The 20487-nt window shown below is 35.8% G+C and overlaps 1 protein-coding gene across 4 annotated transcripts in view; it reads right to left on the reverse strand.

Annotated features, from left to right (window-relative positions):
• LOC138715569 (kinesin-like protein KLP2) overlaps nt 1–20487 on the reverse strand; it is a 157499-nt gene that overhangs the window by 92262 nt on the left and 44750 nt on the right. For all 4 annotated transcript variants that reach the window (XR_011336576.1, XM_069848662.1, XM_069848721.1 and 1 more), the window contains exons 7-8: nt 16784–16908; nt 5728–5880 (exon numbers count right to left, since the gene is read on the reverse strand). Coding sequence is in view for 3 of the 4 variants with exons in the window: in XM_069848662.1 (XP_069704763.1) it covers nt 5728–5880; nt 16784–16908 (278 nt within the window). In the remaining variant the exon portion in view is untranslated. The remainder of the gene's footprint in view (nt 1–5727; nt 5881–16783; nt 16909–20487) is intronic.

Below are 20487 nucleotides of genomic sequence, written 5' to 3' on the forward strand. Positions count from 1 at the left end.
TGCAAACGCTTGGAAAGGCTATATGTTTGAGTGTAGATGGCTGTGAGCAGGAGTACCACGTGTATTTTAGGCGGGAAGAGCATGCTTGCTTTGATTTCTTGGTTTGGAGGTAGTAAACACTTGTTTGTTGTGAAGTTGGTTTTGTAAGTTTTGTCTTCCACGAGTGTTATTTATACAGTATGCCTCGTTTCAGTAGCAGTGTGTTTAGAAAAGTGAAAAGAAGTATTATAAATAATACAAAAAAGAAACGTGTGTGTGTGTTCAAGAAAAGGTTAGGGCTGTACCAACTCTCAATGTAGAAGGACAACAGAGCAGGTCTAGCATAAAGATTGGAGAAGGAATTGAATTGCAAAATAATGTTGATGAAAGTAAATTGAATACAAGGTTTAGAATAATTGATTTGTCCATTCTTTCCTCTGCCATAAACAATGCCTGTTGTTGCTCAACTTGTGGCTCCAAATCACTCAAAATTCATGATGATGAAAATAGGTTTGGTGTTGTTTGTACTCTCCATATAGTGTGTGACAATTGTGGATTCGATTCACAATTTAAAACTTCTAATAGAAAAAATAATGCATATGAAGCCAATATTAGATTGACTTACAGCATGAGATGTGTTGGTGTTGGGAGGGAAGGAACAAATTTGGTTTGTGGTCTCATGAACACCAACAATACGTTACACTGATACTAATAATGTGCTACTAAAATCCCTGAAAAAAGTGTGCGATGAGTCTATGACAAAAGCAGTACAACAAGCAGTCTCTGTAAATGATTGTGATGGAAATGATCTATCTGTGTCCTGTGATGGTACTTGGATGAGGCGTGGATTTTCCTCCCTCTATGGTGTATCGACCGTAGTCAGTATCGATACAGGTAAAGTATTAGATGCCCAAGTACTGAGTAAGTACTGCACTACATGCTCCACCAGAAAGAAAAGTTTAAATAAAAATGAAGAGGAGCAATGGGAACAAAATCATGCTAAGTCTTGCTGCAAGAATTATCATGGTTCTAGTGGTGGGATGGAGGCAGCAGGAATGAAATTAATTTTTCATCGCTCCCAAGAGAAATATGGTGTACGCTATGTAAAGTACTTGGGAGACGGTGATTCCAGTGCCTTCAAAAGTGTGTTTGAAAGTGAGCCATATGGATCAGATTGCCCTATTGAGAAGCTAGAGTGTATTGGACACGTCCAGAAACGTATGGGTTCTAGGCTGCTGAAACTTACCAAGGATATGAAGGGTAAGAAACTGGAAGATGGTAAGGGGATTGGAGAAGCTGGACGACTAACTAAGAAGGAAATCCAGTCAATACAAATGTATTATGGAGCTGCCATTAGACAGAATGTGGGTAATTTGGACAGTATGCAGCATGCTGTATGGGCAATCTACTTCCACAAGTTATCAACAGATGCCAAACCCCAGCATGGTTTGTGTGGCGAGTGGTGTCCATACAAGAAGGCACAAAACAATGCACAACAATACAGCCATAAACATAGTCTATCAGAGCCAGTCACGAAACCAACTTTTAGGGCTCTGGCAATGCCAGATCTCCTAAAGAAATGCGTTCATGGCAAAACTCAGAATCCCAATGAGTCTTTGAATCAGCTGATTTGGAAGCGCTGCCCTAAAACTCTGTTTGTGTCTTCCACAGTAGTACAAATAGCCACACTGGATGCTATTTTGGTCTATAATGATGGCAATGTAGGGAGAATAAGAACTCTTCAGGAACTTGGATTTGAACCAGGTGCGTTCACAATAAACATACTCCAAGGTATCGACAGTGTCAACACTGCTCTCCAAAAAATACAACAAGAGGCATGGCAGAGAAGATCCCTGAAGAGGAAGGAAGCTGAAGACCTTCAGGAAGAACAAGAGTATGGTGCAGGGGATTTTTAGAGGTACAAAAATGTATATGGCATGTCGCATGTGTATATAAAATCTTTACAATAAGTTTTCCGTACTTTACATTTTTCTATAGTTAAGGAACATTTTCTCAGAAACTATTTAAGATAAAGCAATGAAATTTTGTACATATTTTTATCACTGAAATATACAAGTTTTCCTGCAGAAAATTTTATTTCACATGTGAATTGAAAGTTTTTACATAAGATAAAGTAGTAACATTTAATAAAACAAATTACCATACATATAAAAAAATATTTTGAAAAAGGTATTTGATATTTTAAACTTCTGTCTGCAGGGATTGGTTAGATATAGTATTGAGAAAATGTACACAAAATTTCAAATCAATATGTCCAATAGATATTGAGAAAAAGCTCCTTATCTTCCGATACATCAAGTTAGGATATGTTGGCTTATAACTCCGCTTCCATATATGCTAGGATATTGTGAATCAGTACTGAAGCACATACATTCATTGTCAATTATCCTACCAAATTTCAAGTTTATAGCTTCAAAACTGTGGAAACCATGATGAATAAAAAAAACGGTGCGTTTCCGGCCTACATCCCCCTTAAGCTGGAGAACTGGGTAGTATAGTCCACGCCTACTCCTAACTCCTAGTTCCAATGCAGTCCTCTTCCCCTTGCAGCGATGAAAGAATGAATTATGTGAAAAAAGTATGTTCTTTTATATAAAATATTAACTTCCTATCTAATTACGTCATTCTTGGAACTTGTACCATGAGATCGAAAATAGCTTATTTGACACGTAGATAAGTGCTGAAGGTTAACTATCATGTGATAGACACGTGAAATAAACAGGAAGATCAGGAGGTATGGTTGCCTCAATACCTGGGATACTGTGGTAACACACAAGATTGCGTGTTCAAACTTACATAAAATGATAGGAAAAAACTTTAAACTAGACAAATATAAATATTACTCAAGACAAATGATTCTATCATAAGACTTTACAAATAATAAGACATGAATAATAAATAATAATAATAATAATAATAATAATAATAATAATCCGTGGCGCTACAGCCCGTGAAGGTCCTAGACCGACCAGTCAGCTGCTGGCCTCACGCTCACATGCTGAAGCAGAGGTGGACGATCAGAAAAATGAATAATAAGCTTCCCTAAATTATTAGTATACTAATTAATTAAGAATAAAATAAGAGAGTTAACATATACATATCAATATGGGCGAGCACCACACCAGACCTGTCTTTGGACAGTTGACTAAACAACAACCACCATCATCCTGTTGTCCTAGAACTTTCCAAAGGAGGGTACCATATTAAAACAGAAAATTTATTCATAATAAAATACCGGGGGGGGGGGGGGACCAAAAAAAGTTTCCATTTTCGGTCAAAATTTCATCAATGTATTGCCTTAAGTTACCTATTCAACAGAATATTGCTTTGACTTACGTATATCTGCATGATTTTACTAGATATGTATTGCAAGTCGCATGTTCTGAAGTTGATTTAAAATACAAATACAGTTCATGAATTGGAATCTGATTTTGAATTTTGTTATGGGAAAGTAATATTTCTTCATTTCTTGTGTACACTTTTAATTTGATGTGTTATATAACATGTTGAATTACATTTTTGCCTTTTTTATATCATGTGGGATTGTGGTATATATTGTGTAGAAGTATGTTGGAACAGTGAATTCTTCGGTGTTAAGGGGGCTTAACCTGCGAAAATGTTGCAAATGTTTGTATGTATAATATGCTGTGAATTTCATAAAATTTAAGAAAATTGTGAATATATTACATTAATCCAATATGGCCAACGTATAGCTTACAAAATCGTTCACAACATCATCAATGACGTCACAGCCATCCATCGATTCCAGAAAATTACTAGAATTCTATTGGCCTTAACCTAATTTATCTGGCACAAGCCATCACTGGTGGCTGTCATATCCGTGATTGGCTCCCAGTCGAAACATTCACACGACGCAGGAAAATATAGTTTCGTATGTGGTAACCATAACCTTGTATTATTTGAAAATAAAAATTGAATTCCAATTATTAAATACGATGAAACATATCTTCACTCATGTAAAATGCTATGTAAAAAAAAAAGCTACTTTTATATTTTGTTATTTATTTTGAAAGCAGATGATTACTAAGAGTAATACAAAGGTAGCTTGTTCTTGTAATACCACAGTCTAGTATATATGGTCACGAAGCTCAATACTTTATAAATATGCATCCATAGATAGTTGCTAACCACCAGGATCACTACTATCGCCTCATCATACACTTTCCCTAGCAGACTATGAAATGTATTGTACTTCCGATATCTTGTTCTTTTGAAAAAATGAACACCTTCCTTCCACTAATGAAATATGAAATACATAAGGTTTATATATTATTTTCATAAAGTATATATTATATTTTATAAACTCACCTTCCTGGATCTTTCAGAAGAAGGATAACTCTAATCCATTTTTCTTACAATTTATAGAACTACAAACGTCTCCTTATTCCATATTATTATTCAAATTATTGTATTTTAGCCATTTACAGTTATTACAACCGATAACGAACATTTTACAGTTTACACAACTTTTTACAACAATGTGAAATACGGCACAGTCAATGCCTTTTCGATCTAGACTAGGCTGTAATGTATGTTCGAGTTTTCTATTTCAGTGTATGGAGCTCAGTGAAATATTATATTATAACTTTATTGCGTATGTGCGTATGGGGTGTAAGGGGTAGTGATGCTCCTCTTATAGCCTCTCCTACCCAATTCCTAACCTCAACCTGCCCGTGGTACACCCTGCTTTTAACAGATGAGGATCTGGGGACCGAGTCACAGCGGTATAACTGTTTCATCTAAAATGGAGGAAATGCCATTTACATATGTGCTGGCCTATCACAGCACAACAGCATCCCTCAGAGGCACATGAGGGAAAGGTCGGTGGATCTTAAATAACACCTATTTAGTCCTCGCAGCTAGGTCCGAGGGACCCGTTGACCAACGACAGGTGCGGTCCCCCTTGCATAATGGGGGTTTAAGTCTGGTGATGTAACTGCCACATTGTAAAAACTGGTGCCCGTTAAGAAAACAGTTACATGAAAGCCACATACATGAGTATGAGTCCTAAAGATAAACATTCCGGAGTTAAAACTGTCCCCCAATCGGATCTCTGGGTGGGAACATCTTTAGGCAAATCTCACCATACCAATTCCAATACTTTAAGAATTCTACAGTGGAATGCAGGAGGCATGTCACAGTCTAAAAAGCAAGAGCTAATGAAAATATTAGAAGATCAAAATATAGATGTCTTTACAGTACAAGAAGCCAATCTAATCAGAAGACGAAAATAGCCCCTCCTCACACTCATTCAATAGAACTGCATAGACACAACTCTTACAAATTCTTCAGTATATAATATTTAGTAAGGAAAATGCCCTGTTGTACTATGTGTATAAACATGGGGCAAGACAAAGAAAACAGAGTACCAGATTAACAAGGCGAAGATAAGGAGAACAAGGGGAATACAAGGAGAAAAAGGGGATTCCATTTTTATGTGACGATCAATTCCGAAGTCCCCCCCCCCCCTTTACACGAACTAAATGTCAATAACATTGTATAAAAATTGTACTCTGGGTAGCAGAACACACTCCATATGCATACATTTCATAAAGTATGTTGATGAAACTACTGTTCTTTGGTGTACCTTATTCTTTCAAAGACAATATACAGGCAAAACACAGACAATTCCTCTCCTCCACAAGGATTTATGTCCCCCATGTCCAGAAAAAAATGTTTTAAATTCACTACTGCTTAGACTATTACCTCAATTCCATTGGTTGGGACACAGTAATCTTCACCATTTATGCAGAATTCAAGATCATCCTCATCAGAATTCTGCACAAGGATGCTTCCCAGGTGAAGATCCCGGTGCTCGAATTGCAGTGCAGCTTCGCCAACAGCAAGGGCAAAGGCAGTCTGAGAAAAGAATATCTTAGTTTACTTCAGTGAAATATATTATTTATATTGTACTATAACGTGGACAGGAAACTTCACAAAACATTATTAGTTATATGACCAGCTTCTACAATATGACGATGTAAGGGCAAAATTGATACAATAAAAATACCAATATAGTAAAAACTATATCTATATTACGTATATTTCCCCCCCCTCCTCCCTCCCACTGTCTGGAGAAAGTTTGGAACCTCACAATCTCGAACACAAGATTTTGCAGCACACTTTCAAATATCTCTGGCATGCTTTTAATCATATCACAGATAGCTATAATCCTTGCAACTATTTTAACTATTTCCATGTCCGTGTTTACTGAGTTCTTATAAACATATAAACAAATAATTTTAGACATCCACACAGAAAATAATTGAGTGAATCCATGTCGGGAGACCTCACAGAGTATGGAATATGGGGCCTCCCATTCCAATTTTTTTAGTAGGTTATTTTACGACACTTTATCAACAGCTTAGGTTATTTAGCGTCTGAATGAGATGAAGGTGATAATGCTGATGAAATGAGTCCAGGGTCCAACACCGAAAGTTACCCAGCATTTGCTTATATTGAGTTGAGGAAAAACCCTGGAAAAAACCTCAACCAGGTAACTTGTCCCAACCGGGAATCGAACCTGGGCCACCTGGTTTCGTGGCCAGACGCGCTAGCCATTACTCCACAGGTGTGGACCTCCCATTCCAATCCAGCAACCAGGAAAAGTATCATCCAGGTAGTTGTGGACATGCACACTGAAGTGAGGCGGTACTCCATTGAGATGCAGCCACATCCTCTCATGAGAGCAAAGGAAACATCGTCCAATAACTCTGGAAAAACTCCTTACATGAAACACAAGTACATGTGGCCATTCTGACGGTCAGGTAGAAGATATAGCCTAAATGAGTTGGACTTGTAGTCTACAGTACCAACACGGATATTTAGAGAGATACTGACATGATAGCCTTAATTTGGCTTTGCAGACCCCAAGTTCCATATTTCAAAATGTACAGTAGAGCATCCGCTATCTCTTATTTAATTTTTGCATGCTTCTACTTAATCACCCTGTACATGAACTATTTCAATTAATTTGTTACCATTTGTGTTTTTGCGTTTTACCATCGCAGCATTCAACCTGAGAGTAATCTACATAATTTCAGCATTTAACAATTTGCTTTTGTGGACTCTTCTTACTGACAGGCCCTGAAGAAATATATGTAAAATGTCGGGAGAGAAAAAAAATTACTTTGGCACAAGCAGTTTTGTAACATTTCTCTTTAGTGAGATGATCTCATCCTCAAGAATGATACAGTGTCAATGATGTTGACTTTCCATTACGTTACCTGGTAGGCGTGAATATAGCAATATAAAAATTAGTGTTGTGGGATTTAATCGATTAAAATTAATTGGTTGTACTTGATATTAATTATTATTTTGCTAATACAAACTCAGATTACAAATTCCGACAATATTCGTCTTTCAGAAATTTCATACTTAAAAGCACAATAGTACAGTTATTTTGTAACTGCAAACACAGGTAGCAGGTAGCACAGGGAAAATTTTTGCACAAACACTTCAGAAAGAAATAGGGATATGAGGCCAGTGACCTGACTTACCCCTATTGAAAGTTGAAACACAATACGAAACTCTTATGAAGTTTTATGGTTTCCAAGAAAACTTTCACCTTGTCTTCCTAGCATATGAAATACATACTCTTCTAGGATTCGCCCCCCCCCCCTCATCCCTTAGCCATGGCTACACTGTGTACAAGTGATAGAGTAACTAACTTCTTTTCTTTCTAAAATTTTGTAACCCGATTACAATAGGAGCCAGTCTGCTGTTCGGACCACTGCACTGTTTTACTTTCTTTACTGACTTTGTAGATGAAGCTTGTGTGTTTAGTTTGCTAAAGAAAAAAATCCAGATTTCTGTGGTCTGTGAAAAGTGAAATTCCATTATATCATATGAGAATTTAAGAGGTAAACTCGATGAAACGTTTGGATTTAAATTGAACGACTGCAGAAGTGCTTGACAGAAAAAAAGTTTTTTTTTTTTTTTTTCGAGTTTAGTGATGCAGGAAACATGGTTACTATACTGAATACAGAGCGATACTTAATTCGGAGCATGTGTAAGCACTCATGTTTAAAATCATGAATGAAGCAGTATTAACTAGGCGAGTCTTCATGTTTTTTTGTGTTTGTCTGAAAAATCCCTGGAAAACTGAGACAACAAATTATAAGCCTACATAATAAATATATTAGTAAATAACTAAAACAGTATTGTTTTTGTAATGATACAGTACGTACAGATATACATTTTATACTTATGCTTATGACCGAACACAAATTAAATATAATAATAATTGTATACTACAGTATATTAAAACATTTCTCAAATTGATCAAAGCTACGCAGATGATACAAAGGCTATTTCGGGGCTTTTATATCAATTTATTGGCCGAATGTCATTAGATATCCACCTTATTTAAACTTCGTATGATATATGATCAACTTTACTTCTTTCCGACAGAAGCTGCACTTCTAGTTATTTTAGGAAAAACATTCATTTACCTTTGCCCAGATAAAAATATGATACTCTAAGTCAAGGACAAGTACAGTAACCACTACACTACAATAAATTCTCGATTTAACAGACTATTGGGGGTGAAGGAACGTCTGTTAAATCGCAATTTTTTAAAATATAACACTATAATATTAACATATTAATGTAACACGTTAATTATAAAACCAACATACCGTATATACGCAAATACTCCGCACATATTTTTTTACAGAATTTAGCAAAGAAAAACTGGGGTGCGTGCATTATTTGAAATAAGGTTGGTACTGCTTTGCTTCAAACACTGGATCCCATTATCCTACAGCGTTGGGCAACATGATTTTTTTTTTTTTTTTTTTTTTTTTTTTTTTTTTTTTTTTTTTTTTAGAAGTTGACTCCAACGATTCAATCACTGGTGATGATGAATAAAGACTTTAATATTTTATTGCACATATTAACATTAAATTGATAAAAATTGTAATTTTTTTTCTTTTGCTAATGTAGGTAGATAGATTTCCATATGCTTCTACAACAGCACATGAAGATTATGAGGCATTTCTTAAAATAAATTTATATTTTTTTTAGCTTTGGAGTACATCATTATGTAGATTAATTTCTTGTAAATGAAACACAAATTACAGCCAATTTTATTTTTCATTTTCTCTCCTAAAATTAGGGTGTGTGGATTATTCACGTATATATGTTAATAACTAGGGATCGGATTTTTATGTAATTACATATTATATTCCTTTCAATCTAACAGTATATAAATAACAAATCTTTGCGAATCTTGTAATTACCATCAATATATTCAAATTTGATACTATATATTTTTACATATTTATCCCATATTACATATTATGGCTTGGTATTACATAAATCTACATATTTAGGGGGTTTATTCATTTTTGCTTCTCTAAAAGGGGGGAAAAAAAATATCTTGGGGAAGTTTTTCAATTTGAAATACACAGATTTAAAAAGCCTTTTTACCTACCCAAGAAAAGATATATTTCGGGACGAAACATAACGTCCTTAGTTCCAGGAAGTACTACAGGCACTCACCCCATACCGCCCAATGTAAATAGGAGTGAACAAAAGGCAACCTTCTCACAACTACCTTGTATTGTAAAAATCACTCAGAAAGTAGCGTTGTCTTCATGCTGTGAAGTAGACGAGGCGATATGATTTGTCTCAAACTATTATTGTTTTGCACACATCTTAACAAGCTGTTCCCATGCAATTTGCAACCTTACTCACTCTCTTCCTAATCCTTCCAGGGAATACCCATGTGACATGAGCTGCAATAAAGTGGCAGACTTTTGAAAAGGAGCTGGAGTAAAGGAATAAACTGGAAAGATGTTGAAAGATTAAAATAAATAGCTTTCTAGGTTATTACTTCACCTCTTTACCTTAATTATATCAAATAAATCAGTATTTTATTTTTTCAGTCAATCACTTATCATTTTCAATGACAGAAAAAGATTCTGTTACATCAAAAGTACAATTGAATCATGGAAATCAAAAAGAATCTAACTCCAGGTAACCAATTTTTTTCAGGAGAGAGAATAAACTTTTTTGGCCATGTTTTATAACCAATCATTCTGATTTTTTTTAAATAGTTGCATTTCCTTAATGTAAATCAACTATGAATATCACAATAACTATAATTATAAAAGGTTTTATATAAAAAATATTATACAGGATGTTTCCAAAATATGGGGCATAATTTCAGGTATGTATTTCCCACATGTAGACAATCAAAATAATTCATTACAACATGTGTCCAGAAATGCTTCATCTCCGAGTTATGGCCTTCACAACATTGAAATTCACCGGAACGTTTTTCTTTCCGGAGGTCGTTGCCGTTAAAGGAGACATTAAGAGGGCACTCTGACAGTTCATTCCGAGGTGAAGGTTGCATTCAGTGTTGTGTAGGCGTTAGACTGTGCGACATGTATTCAAATCAAGAGCTGGCAGAGATACACTTCATGTACGGTAAGGCGGACGGCAATGCTGCGCTGGCTCGACGTTTGTACCAGGAGAGGTACCCACAGCGACAATGTCCAGATCAGAAGACATTTGTATGTCTCCATTACCGTCTGTGCGAGTATGGAAAATTTAACTCTCCTGGTTTGGGAAGGGGACGACCAAGATCTACAACTCCATAAGTACAGGAGGAGATTCTGGAGGCTGTGAACATGACTCCTACCAGCACACGAAGATTAGCATTGCAAGTCAATGTTCCTCATACGACTGTCTGGAGACTGTTGAAAGAGTATCAATTGTATCCTTATCATTTGCAACGTGTACAGGCCCTGTCACCAGCAGATTACACTGCACGAGTTAGGTTCTGTCAGTGGTTCTTGCAGCAGTGTGGTGTAAATCCGAACTTTCCTGCCTTAGTATTATTTACAGATGAAGCACAGTTCACAGGAGATGGCATAACAAATTTCCACAATCAGCATGTATGGGCGTATGAAAACCCACGTACAACTGTTCCATCTCATCACCAGGTGCGGTTCTCCCTCAACATGTGGGCCAGTATCATTGGTGATCGATTAGTTGACCCCATGTACTTGTAAACAGACTTCCTGGAAAACACCATACCTCATGTTTTAGAAGACACTCCACTGATCAATCGTCAACACATTCACTTCTTGCATGATGGCGCTCCTGCACACTTCAGTCGTACGGCTCGCCGGTACTTGGATCGAAGGTTTCCTGATCGATTGATAATTAGAGGTGGCCAAATTGCTTGGCCTCCACACTCACCTGATCTGAACCCTCTCGATTTCTACTTGTGGGGCCATTTAAAATCATTGGTTTATTCGTCTCCGGTGCCTGATTTGGAATCCCTTTGGAATCAAATTGTGGCATGTCCTGAGGACATACGCAATACTCCTGGAGTTTGGGATCGTGTTCACAGGTCAATGAGACATCGATGTGAGGTCTGTATTCAAGCAGGAGGTGGACATTTTGAACATCTTCTGTAATGACAACGAACTGCGGAAAGAAAAACATTCCGGTGAATTTCAATGTTGTGAAGGCCATAACTCGGAAATGAAGCATTTTCGGACACATGTTGTAATGAACTATTTTGATTGTCTACATGTGGGAAATACGTACCTGAAATTATGCCCCGTATTTTTAAACACCCTGTATGTGCCTGGAATTAGGTGGGTTTTTATTTCCATGGTGAATAGGTATAACAAAATGTCATATTTAATATTTTCTTTATATTACAATAATACAGGGACACAATAAATATCAAGAAAAGAGATCTATTGATTATATAATACACAAATACACTTTGAAACATGTATTTACAACAATTAATGTCATATTTAGAACCACAACTATCATCTCCATTCCAAAAATCATATTCTCATTTCTCAATTTTTGTTTGCCTTTACAGAATTTTCCTAATTTCAGTAATGTGTTTTGTTTAATGAACACTAATACATGAAATATTCATAAATATTCCGTATCAGACTCACTTTCATCGTTTGTGCATATTGCACCATCATTATCACAAAGATCAAACACTTTTCTGTAATACAGCTGTGCATTTTCTGATATAAACTGCATTAAGTTTTTAAGATCATTTACTTTCTGCCTTTTCATGGGGATAAGTGAACTATACTTGGAGGCTGTAGGAAATGAAACTGATGTATTTGGCTTCTGTAAACTGAACTTACTCCACACTAAACCCTTCACTGTGTTGCTCACATGAATCTCATGTTTGTGTAAATGTGAGTATCTCAAAATTTTACATCCTGAAATTAAAAAAGGCTCTGCTGGTGTTTCCCTAGTTCTTCTGTTTCCTACATTCTTTCTGAACATTGTTTGAAAATGGCTTTTGAAATCAAGGAATATGGACTGCTTCACCTCGACTACATCAAACTTCACATCATCACGTACAATGTTATACCAATCATTGGGCGTTTCTACCTTGTTCTGCTTCCTTTTCTTTTTTCCAATTTGACCAAAGTCCCTATCATTGGGAAGGTAACTCTGCCCTCTCAAGGGAAAACGTTGTTCAATATACTTAAATCCCCTGTTGCACCAATGTATGTATATGTATAAAAGAACTGAACCACTGTGTGATTTCTATTTTGGCCTACACAGCCATCAGAAAACACATAAAGCTTTGTCACATGTTGTGGAATAAAATTATCTATAAAATGTTTTAATAAACTAACAACTTCAGAGCATCCTTTGTGGCCGTCCACTTCACCGTACAGCTGTCAAAAAAAAAGTGGCCGCACTCGTGAACAGCGAATATTTTCAAAGTCCACTTCGGGTCGCGGCGATGTTACACGATGCATGTGCTTGTACAAGCACTTCCGAAACTATGAAAGTGTTCCATATCTGCGCCTCGTAGACCAGCAGTAGAGTGCTTGTTTAATGATTCAAAGGTCGTGGGTTCGGGCCTTCTTTAAGTTTTCATTTTATTTTTTAATTGTTCTTTAGCGATGTAAATGATATTCAAATTATCATTTATATCCAGTTATCGTTCTTTATGGATATCACGTTATTTATATTTTGTTATCATTCTTTAGAGATATGAATAAAATTCAGGTCATCATTTGTATTCTGTTATCGTTTTATAACGATATGAATAATAATTATTATTGTATCTCCAATGGGGGTTAGCCCTATTTTACATATGTATGTTAGGGCTATAGTTTTATACACAAAAAAGATAAGCATAAAGAGAAATGGAAAAGAAAATTAAATTAGCTTACGCGATGTAAACAAAACATAAACAATCCATAAATTAGGCATTGCGATTGCAAAACAAATATCAGGTATCAATTTGAAACATACAAAAACATTAACAACACACATACGTAACACTTCTATAACACAAATATGCAGCTTTCCGTACCATACATCATAAATTAATACACAATAGTCACACAAACACAATCAAACTATAATTACGACATTGTGACGACATCAAGCATCCCATAACTGACTCACATACATAACAAATCAAGCATCCGTTACAACACATACACTTCAACATAGTAACCTCATTTTTAAAAGTTACAAATTTGGCTCCAAGAAGAATAAATAGGACACTGTTACTAATTACTATTCTTCTACAATTTCTTAAATACATCTGTAATAAATCTGTGAAATTCCGATATGAATAATATTCACGTTTTTTATATTGTTATCGTTCTTTAGCGATTTAAATAATATTCAAGTTATCATTTATATTCTGTTTTCCTTCATAAGCATTATAAAACAATATTCAAGTTATTTATATTGTTATTGTTCTTTCGCAATATATTAATTAAACAAACTGATATTTATCATTTATATTCTGTTATCGTTCTTTAGTGATACTGTATAAATAATATTCAAGTTATTTATATTGTAATCGTTCTTTAGCGATATAAATAACATAAATTTAATATTAGGTTTGGAAAAATCCAGTTGCATAATACTGGTATTAGTTTTTCTTTTTGTATTATTACATTATACTATCTTGAACCACAATAAAATGAAAAGGAGTAAAGAGGAATTGAACCTGAGACGTTGACATCTAAATTCCGACGTTCGTCCACTGAGCTACGAGGGCAAAAGTGTGGAAACATTTTCGGAAAAATTGGCCCAATCACACTCTAAGATTTTCTGATGATTCGTAGAAGCTAGTCCAGGATGCGGGGGGCAAAGGCTAATTGAGATTTCCCGGTCTCTGATCGGGTCAAACATCCTGATAGAATTAATATTTAACCCTTGCCGTGACTTTCGGTGAAGTCCGGAGGGCCCAATTAGTCAAATCCACTCTCCTCATCTCCACGCTTGGGCCCCCTGGAATTTAATAAGATGCGAAAGAGATAGTGGTGTGCGGAAAGCAACGGGATGTTACCGCATTTAGGCCTATCCTTCCCAAGAAAACTGCAAACATGAACAAAGGAAGCTTTCAATAGAAGAAGAAGGATCTTCTGTGGACCTCTGGAAAAAGAACTAAGGAAGAGACTAGTGAAGTGCTTTGTGTGGAGTGTGGCATTGTATGGGGAAAGAACATGGACATTACGACGAAATGAAGAGAAACGAATTGAAGCATTTGAAATGTGGATGTGGAGAAGAACGGTGCGTGTGAAGTGGACAGACAGAATAAGAAATAAAATTGTGTTTGAAATAGTGAGTGAAAAAAGAATGATGCTGAAACTGATTAGAAAGAGAAAAAGGAATTGGTTGGGTCTCTGGTTGAAAAGAATAATAGACGACATTAGGATATGTGGATCATATGCGGAGACTAAGAGGAAGGCAGAAAATAGGAAAGATTGGAGATTGCTGGGTTTGCAATGAAAGACCTGCCGATGGACAGAACATTTATGTATGTATGTTCAGAATGCCTGGAATATCGTGTCTAAGAACAGTCTCTATTTGCAAAGACTAGTCAATTCCATGCCCACTCGACTGCAAGATGATCGAGATAAGCAGAAGACAGACTAAATATTGAATTGTGGCTTTTTGTTTTGTTTTTTGAACGCCTAATTGTTTGAATGTTTTAAGGCCGACGCCAGTAAATTTGTTATGTTTATGCCACGAAAGATATTTTATTGAGAATAAAATCTTTTTTTCTTTCCATTTGCAGCCATAATATCATAATGATAATGATAAAATCATGGCATAATATATTAATGAACGTGATGTTAATTACTAAAATAATCATAAAAGAGAAAGGAGCCATTATGTCTAGTTTGTCTCTCTCAAAAACAGAACAAAAAAGGACATAAAAAGCACGAGGTTGTAGTCGAACGCAGGACCTCATGAATAAGAGGCCTGAACGCTACCATTATGCTATCGAATAACACACAGTATACTTCAATTATAACTGTAGATATCAGGTAACGTGGTCCAACAACATGTAACATCACCTGTCTCCGAATTGTAGCGAAGATACCCAAAGAACTTTGTTTCAGGAGAGCGGCCACTTTTTCTTTTGACAGCTGTACATATACATCACTTGTTTGTTGTCTGACATTCCATGTATACCGAAGTTATACACCCACATCTGAGGTAAAATTCATCACAAACATTTGTCATTGGAACAGGAAGATTTTGCTGAAATGGAAGATTCTCTATTCTGCATGTTGTTTTAAAACCATGTATGTCACTCCACCAATTCATGTAAAGCACACATGGTCAGATCAGTTACAAGTGTTTTAAATGTATTTAAATATTCACCTAGTTTTCAAATATTGTTTGTCAAAATATCACATGAAGAGGACTTCTACGTAAGCCGAAAATATTCGTGATTTTTTTTAACAATTGTACTTTTGATGTAGCAGAATCTTTTTCTGTCATTGAAAATGATAAGTGATTGACTGAAAAAATAAAATACTGATTTATTTGATATAATTTCACAAAACTTATCTGATATTCAACATGACCTTTAAATTCTTTACTTTAAGTGTAGTAGACCTTTACGGAAATGGGATTTTTCGAGCAATTACAAAGTATGGTTCTCAGCTGGAATAATCCTACTCTTCTGAATGAGACAGGAATGTCACTTTTCAAACAATAGTTTGTAAATACCTATGGTTTGAGGTTTTAGTAGGTACTTTGTTTCTTACAGGGAGCAGCTAAAATGCATGTGTCCCACATCTCCTCTTATTTTCTCCTAATCCAGTAAAGCGAAACAATGCTTGCAGTACTGTTGTGTCATTCATTTCACTCAGTTCTCTAGTTTTAGCACTTACAATATAAAGTGCGAGTTTATCTACTGCTTTTAACTAACTAAAATGGCCCCTGTATCTTCAAACCTAATGACAAAAATAAAATCATGGATTGCGATGGACGAAGCTTTCACTACAGATGGAAAAATAGTAATATCACAACTGGAGAGTCTTGCCTATCCTGTACCTGCCAGGAATTGATATTAAATATTTTCATTATTTTACATATTTTGGTACATATGCAGCTTATTTTTCTTACATAAATATGTAGGCTACATATTTCACACCTTGATATTACATAAAAATCAGGTCCCTAGTAATAACAGATCACCACATTACACAGAACTAACGTACGTTTTTATCTCATTACATACAGCGTGCTTCGGCAGCCTAATCATAATGACAATTGCAAGGCGCTAAATCGCATCATCACATTACACAGGACTACATTTTATCACAGTATATAGGGTATGCTTCCGCTGGCAATCACAAATAATAATAATAATAATAATAATAATAATAATAATAAAATGTCCGCAAAAAAATTGTCTGTTAAATCTAAATTCCATTGAATGAGAGGTCTGTTAAACTGAGTGAGGGTTCACTGTACCAAATAATACCTGCGTAAAGATGGAAAGTGACTGTGTGGCACATGCTAAAGGATAATCCTTCAGCTCTTGCCCGGCGAAGCTGTACTCCAAAACACAATAGATTTGGTCCCTTGGTGGCAAGTCATTTCCAGGATCTGAGAATAGAGTACATTTGTTAGTCTTCTTCAGATTACAATACCAAAATTTGGCAACACAATCACTGCAAAACCTTTTCCATTCATCTTACGGGTAACATTCTTGCTATTTCATAGCATTACAGTCTGGCAAGTGACGTTTCACGTAACTAGTGAAATATTTATTGAACGAAATGGAGAGAATCTTACCTGAAATTCAGAGCATAAACCTCATAAAGATCAAGACATGCTGTGCAGTGCTCAACATGGTAAGTCTCTCAAAGGTCAGAACATGTCGCTACTTTAAGTGTTAAATCCTTCAAATACAATTTCAGTGTGTGTGTTTGTGTGTGTGTGTGTGTGCACTCTCAGTAAATAAGATTGTTAAATCACTGAAATGCCAGCGAAAAAGTTAATGTATTTTTATGTATGACACACATGTGAAAAGAGACTTATATCAAGACATTCATAGGCAATTGAAGAGCTTATTTCCAAAGTGACGTAAAATCAAAATTAATGACTTTTCGAATGATTTGAATAATTTCAAGGGAAAACGTGTTCTAAGGCCGGGTATCGAACCCAGGACCTTTGGCTGAGTGCATCAACGCTCTACCGACTCAGCTACCTAGGAACTATAACTGACATAGCTCGATTTTTCCCTTTACATCGACATACCTCAAGTGGGCTGACAAGACGTCAGAACTCAACACTGAGTGCACACAAACTCTGTGTGACTTATATTGTGGTTTTCTGTTACCGAACAGTGACATATAGTAAGCAAATCTGGCTTTCAGGTCTTATCAGCCCACTTGACGTATGTAAATATAAAGGAAAAAATTGAGCCAGTGTCAGTTCTTGGGTAGATCAATTGGTAGTGTTTTGGCGCATTCAGCCAAAGGTCCTGGGTTCGATACCCGGAACAATTTTTCTCTTGAAATTATTCAAGTCAGCTTCAAAGATACATGAAAGCCAGATCTGCATAATAATTTTTCATTTTTTTACTTTCATAAATTAGTTTATAGGTTCTCTGATCTTTTAGCAAAAGTTTTAATCTCAACACGTGTTCAGTCCCATGTTAATAGATATCTGAAAACTGCATTTATGTACAAAGTGACGTAACTCCAATGTGAACTTATTTCCAATATGTCTTACTTCCATGTTGACCTATCTGCTAGCTCTCTGGACGTCACATAATATGATGCAGGAATATGGCTGCTTACAGCTGGTAGTGGAATAGTGTTGAGGACTTTTTTATTTTATAGTGGTAAATAAAGACTATGCCTAACTTTGAAGACGTTGCAGAACATCAGTTTGGACGGACTGCTAGAAAAAAGGCATGTACACAGTCCCACTGGATGAAAAATAGAGAGAAATTGCGAAAATATGCGAGTGATAGCTCCATTTTTAATCTTATGTGTAAAATGATATACACCTATTGAGTGCATTACAGTAAATACGAAGTTAAATATACATTCAAAAGTATTTGTTCACCAATCAGACCTATGGTACAAGCAAAATATCCGTTTTTGGGTGAAGCCACAGTATTTCTGTTTAGAAAAGACCAAACATAAAAAGAGCAAAAGACAATTGTGTAAAACATTATTTTAAACCGTGAAATCTTACTTAGATTCACGGGTAATTTTGCAAAAATGTACAGAATTTTGAAAGGGAGCTTGAAAATGTTTCCAGTGGTGTAATTTTGTGTTACATATGGGACAAAGTTTAAAAAGGCTAAGGGCCATATTCATAGACATTCTTAGCACAGGCTTCCGGTGGATGATCAGCTACTAACATTTTTCGCATTCATAAACCAGTGTTAGCGATATGTTATGATATGAATCCTGTACAAGTAATCACTCTATAACCAGGGCTAGCGAATTGTCTATGCATAGCACCCTTAAATTTTAAACAATTTATTTGAAATATTTCTACCTATGTGTTCAAAGACATGTACTTAAAACTCTATCATACCATATATTTACAAGATTTATCCAATTTAAAAGTTAGTGATATTCTGTTAAAAATGAAGTGTCCCATACGTAACTTACACATCTCAGGAATTATATTTTTGTGACTGGAACATGTAAAGGAAAATCTTTGATCTGATAGCACATGTTAAGTATATATTGTTAAGTAATGCTGAGAACCAAAAAGCATTTTTAACTATAAGCAGTTTCAGAAAAAAAAATGAAGTGAAAATAAACCTGTTAATAAATGCTGATTTTCTGCTGTACTGTAAGAACCAGGTGTTAATGTTTTTTTTTTATCATTGAAATGAGATTTTGGATTCCTGACTTTGGTATAATGTAAGCAAAAGCATTCTGTTGAATTATATCTGCAGTGCTCAGGAAAAGTGACAAAACTCAGTTTCCACAAACCTTTTTTGATAATTTATTGACAACTTACGGAACATCTGCTCGGTTGGAAAAAAATACGTAAGTACTTCTCCCATTACAATAATTCATACAGAAAAAAAATCAAATCGACATAAACCAGTGTAAGTTATCAATAAATTATCATAAAAGGTTTGTGGAAACTGACTTGTGTCACTTTTCCCAAGCACTGAAGATATGTAAAGGTACGGTCACACGTCGCTACTTTTGCAGCGCTGCGGTACAAAAAACTGCGCAACTCTAGTACTGCGACATGCGAACGGTGCAACCGGAAAAGTAGCAACTGCCGAACCTGCTACTTTTCCATGCTGCGCGCAGCTTAGAAGTAGCGACATGTGAACAGGGTTCTCAGAGTTGCAGCTGCAGAATTTTTGATATCGGTTTTGTTGAAACTTTTGCTGCGGTTGCAACCAGTGTTACCACCCAAATGTGCCAATGATATTTTTATTGTTTGAATTTATTTTAATGTTAAATGTGATGAAAATAAATTATTTGTAACAGTTATTAAATACACAACACAGTCTGAGAATAATTGCTGATGATATACTTCATTTTTTAAATTTTCCGTAGTGTAGTTGCGGATCGAGGAGACAGCCTCCAGATATGGAGGGTAGCTGTGAATATATTGAATAAGCAGTCGCGGACAGGCGATGAGGGGTGGTCCTCCAGCTTGGGGGTTGGGCGAAGAGCTAACAACCCATCACCGTAAAAAACAGCTTGTTACGAATCCTTCAAATAAGCCTCGGAATGGGACTGATTCTCTGGCACGACCACAGCAAAGGAATAAGGTTTTGAGATTTGGTACTTGGAATGTTACAAGTCTATATAGAACAGGAGGGGTAACATTAGTAGCGAAAGAACTAGCTAGATATAGAATAGACTTTGTGGGAGTACAAGAAACATCTTGTTAGGTTAGATGGGAACGGCATAACGCAAATAGGAGATTATTTGTTGTATTATGGGGAAGGAAACGATAATCACCAATTAGGAACAGGATTCTTTATTCATAAAAGAATAAAATCAGCAGTAAAAAAGGTCGAATTTACCAGTGATAGGTTATCGTATTTAGTACTTAAGGGTAGATGGTGCGATATCGTAGTTATAAATGCTCATGCCCCTAGAGAAGAGAAAGACGACCATATAAAGGAATTGGAACATGCTTTTGATCATTTGCCTAGATATCACATGAAAATTTTATTGGGGGATT

This window comes from Periplaneta americana, chromosome 1 (assembly GCF_040183065.1).
Source record: "Periplaneta americana isolate PAMFEO1 chromosome 1, P.americana_PAMFEO1_priV1, whole genome shotgun sequence".
Taxonomy (NCBI): domain Eukaryota; kingdom Metazoa; phylum Arthropoda; class Insecta; order Blattodea; family Blattidae; genus Periplaneta; species Periplaneta americana.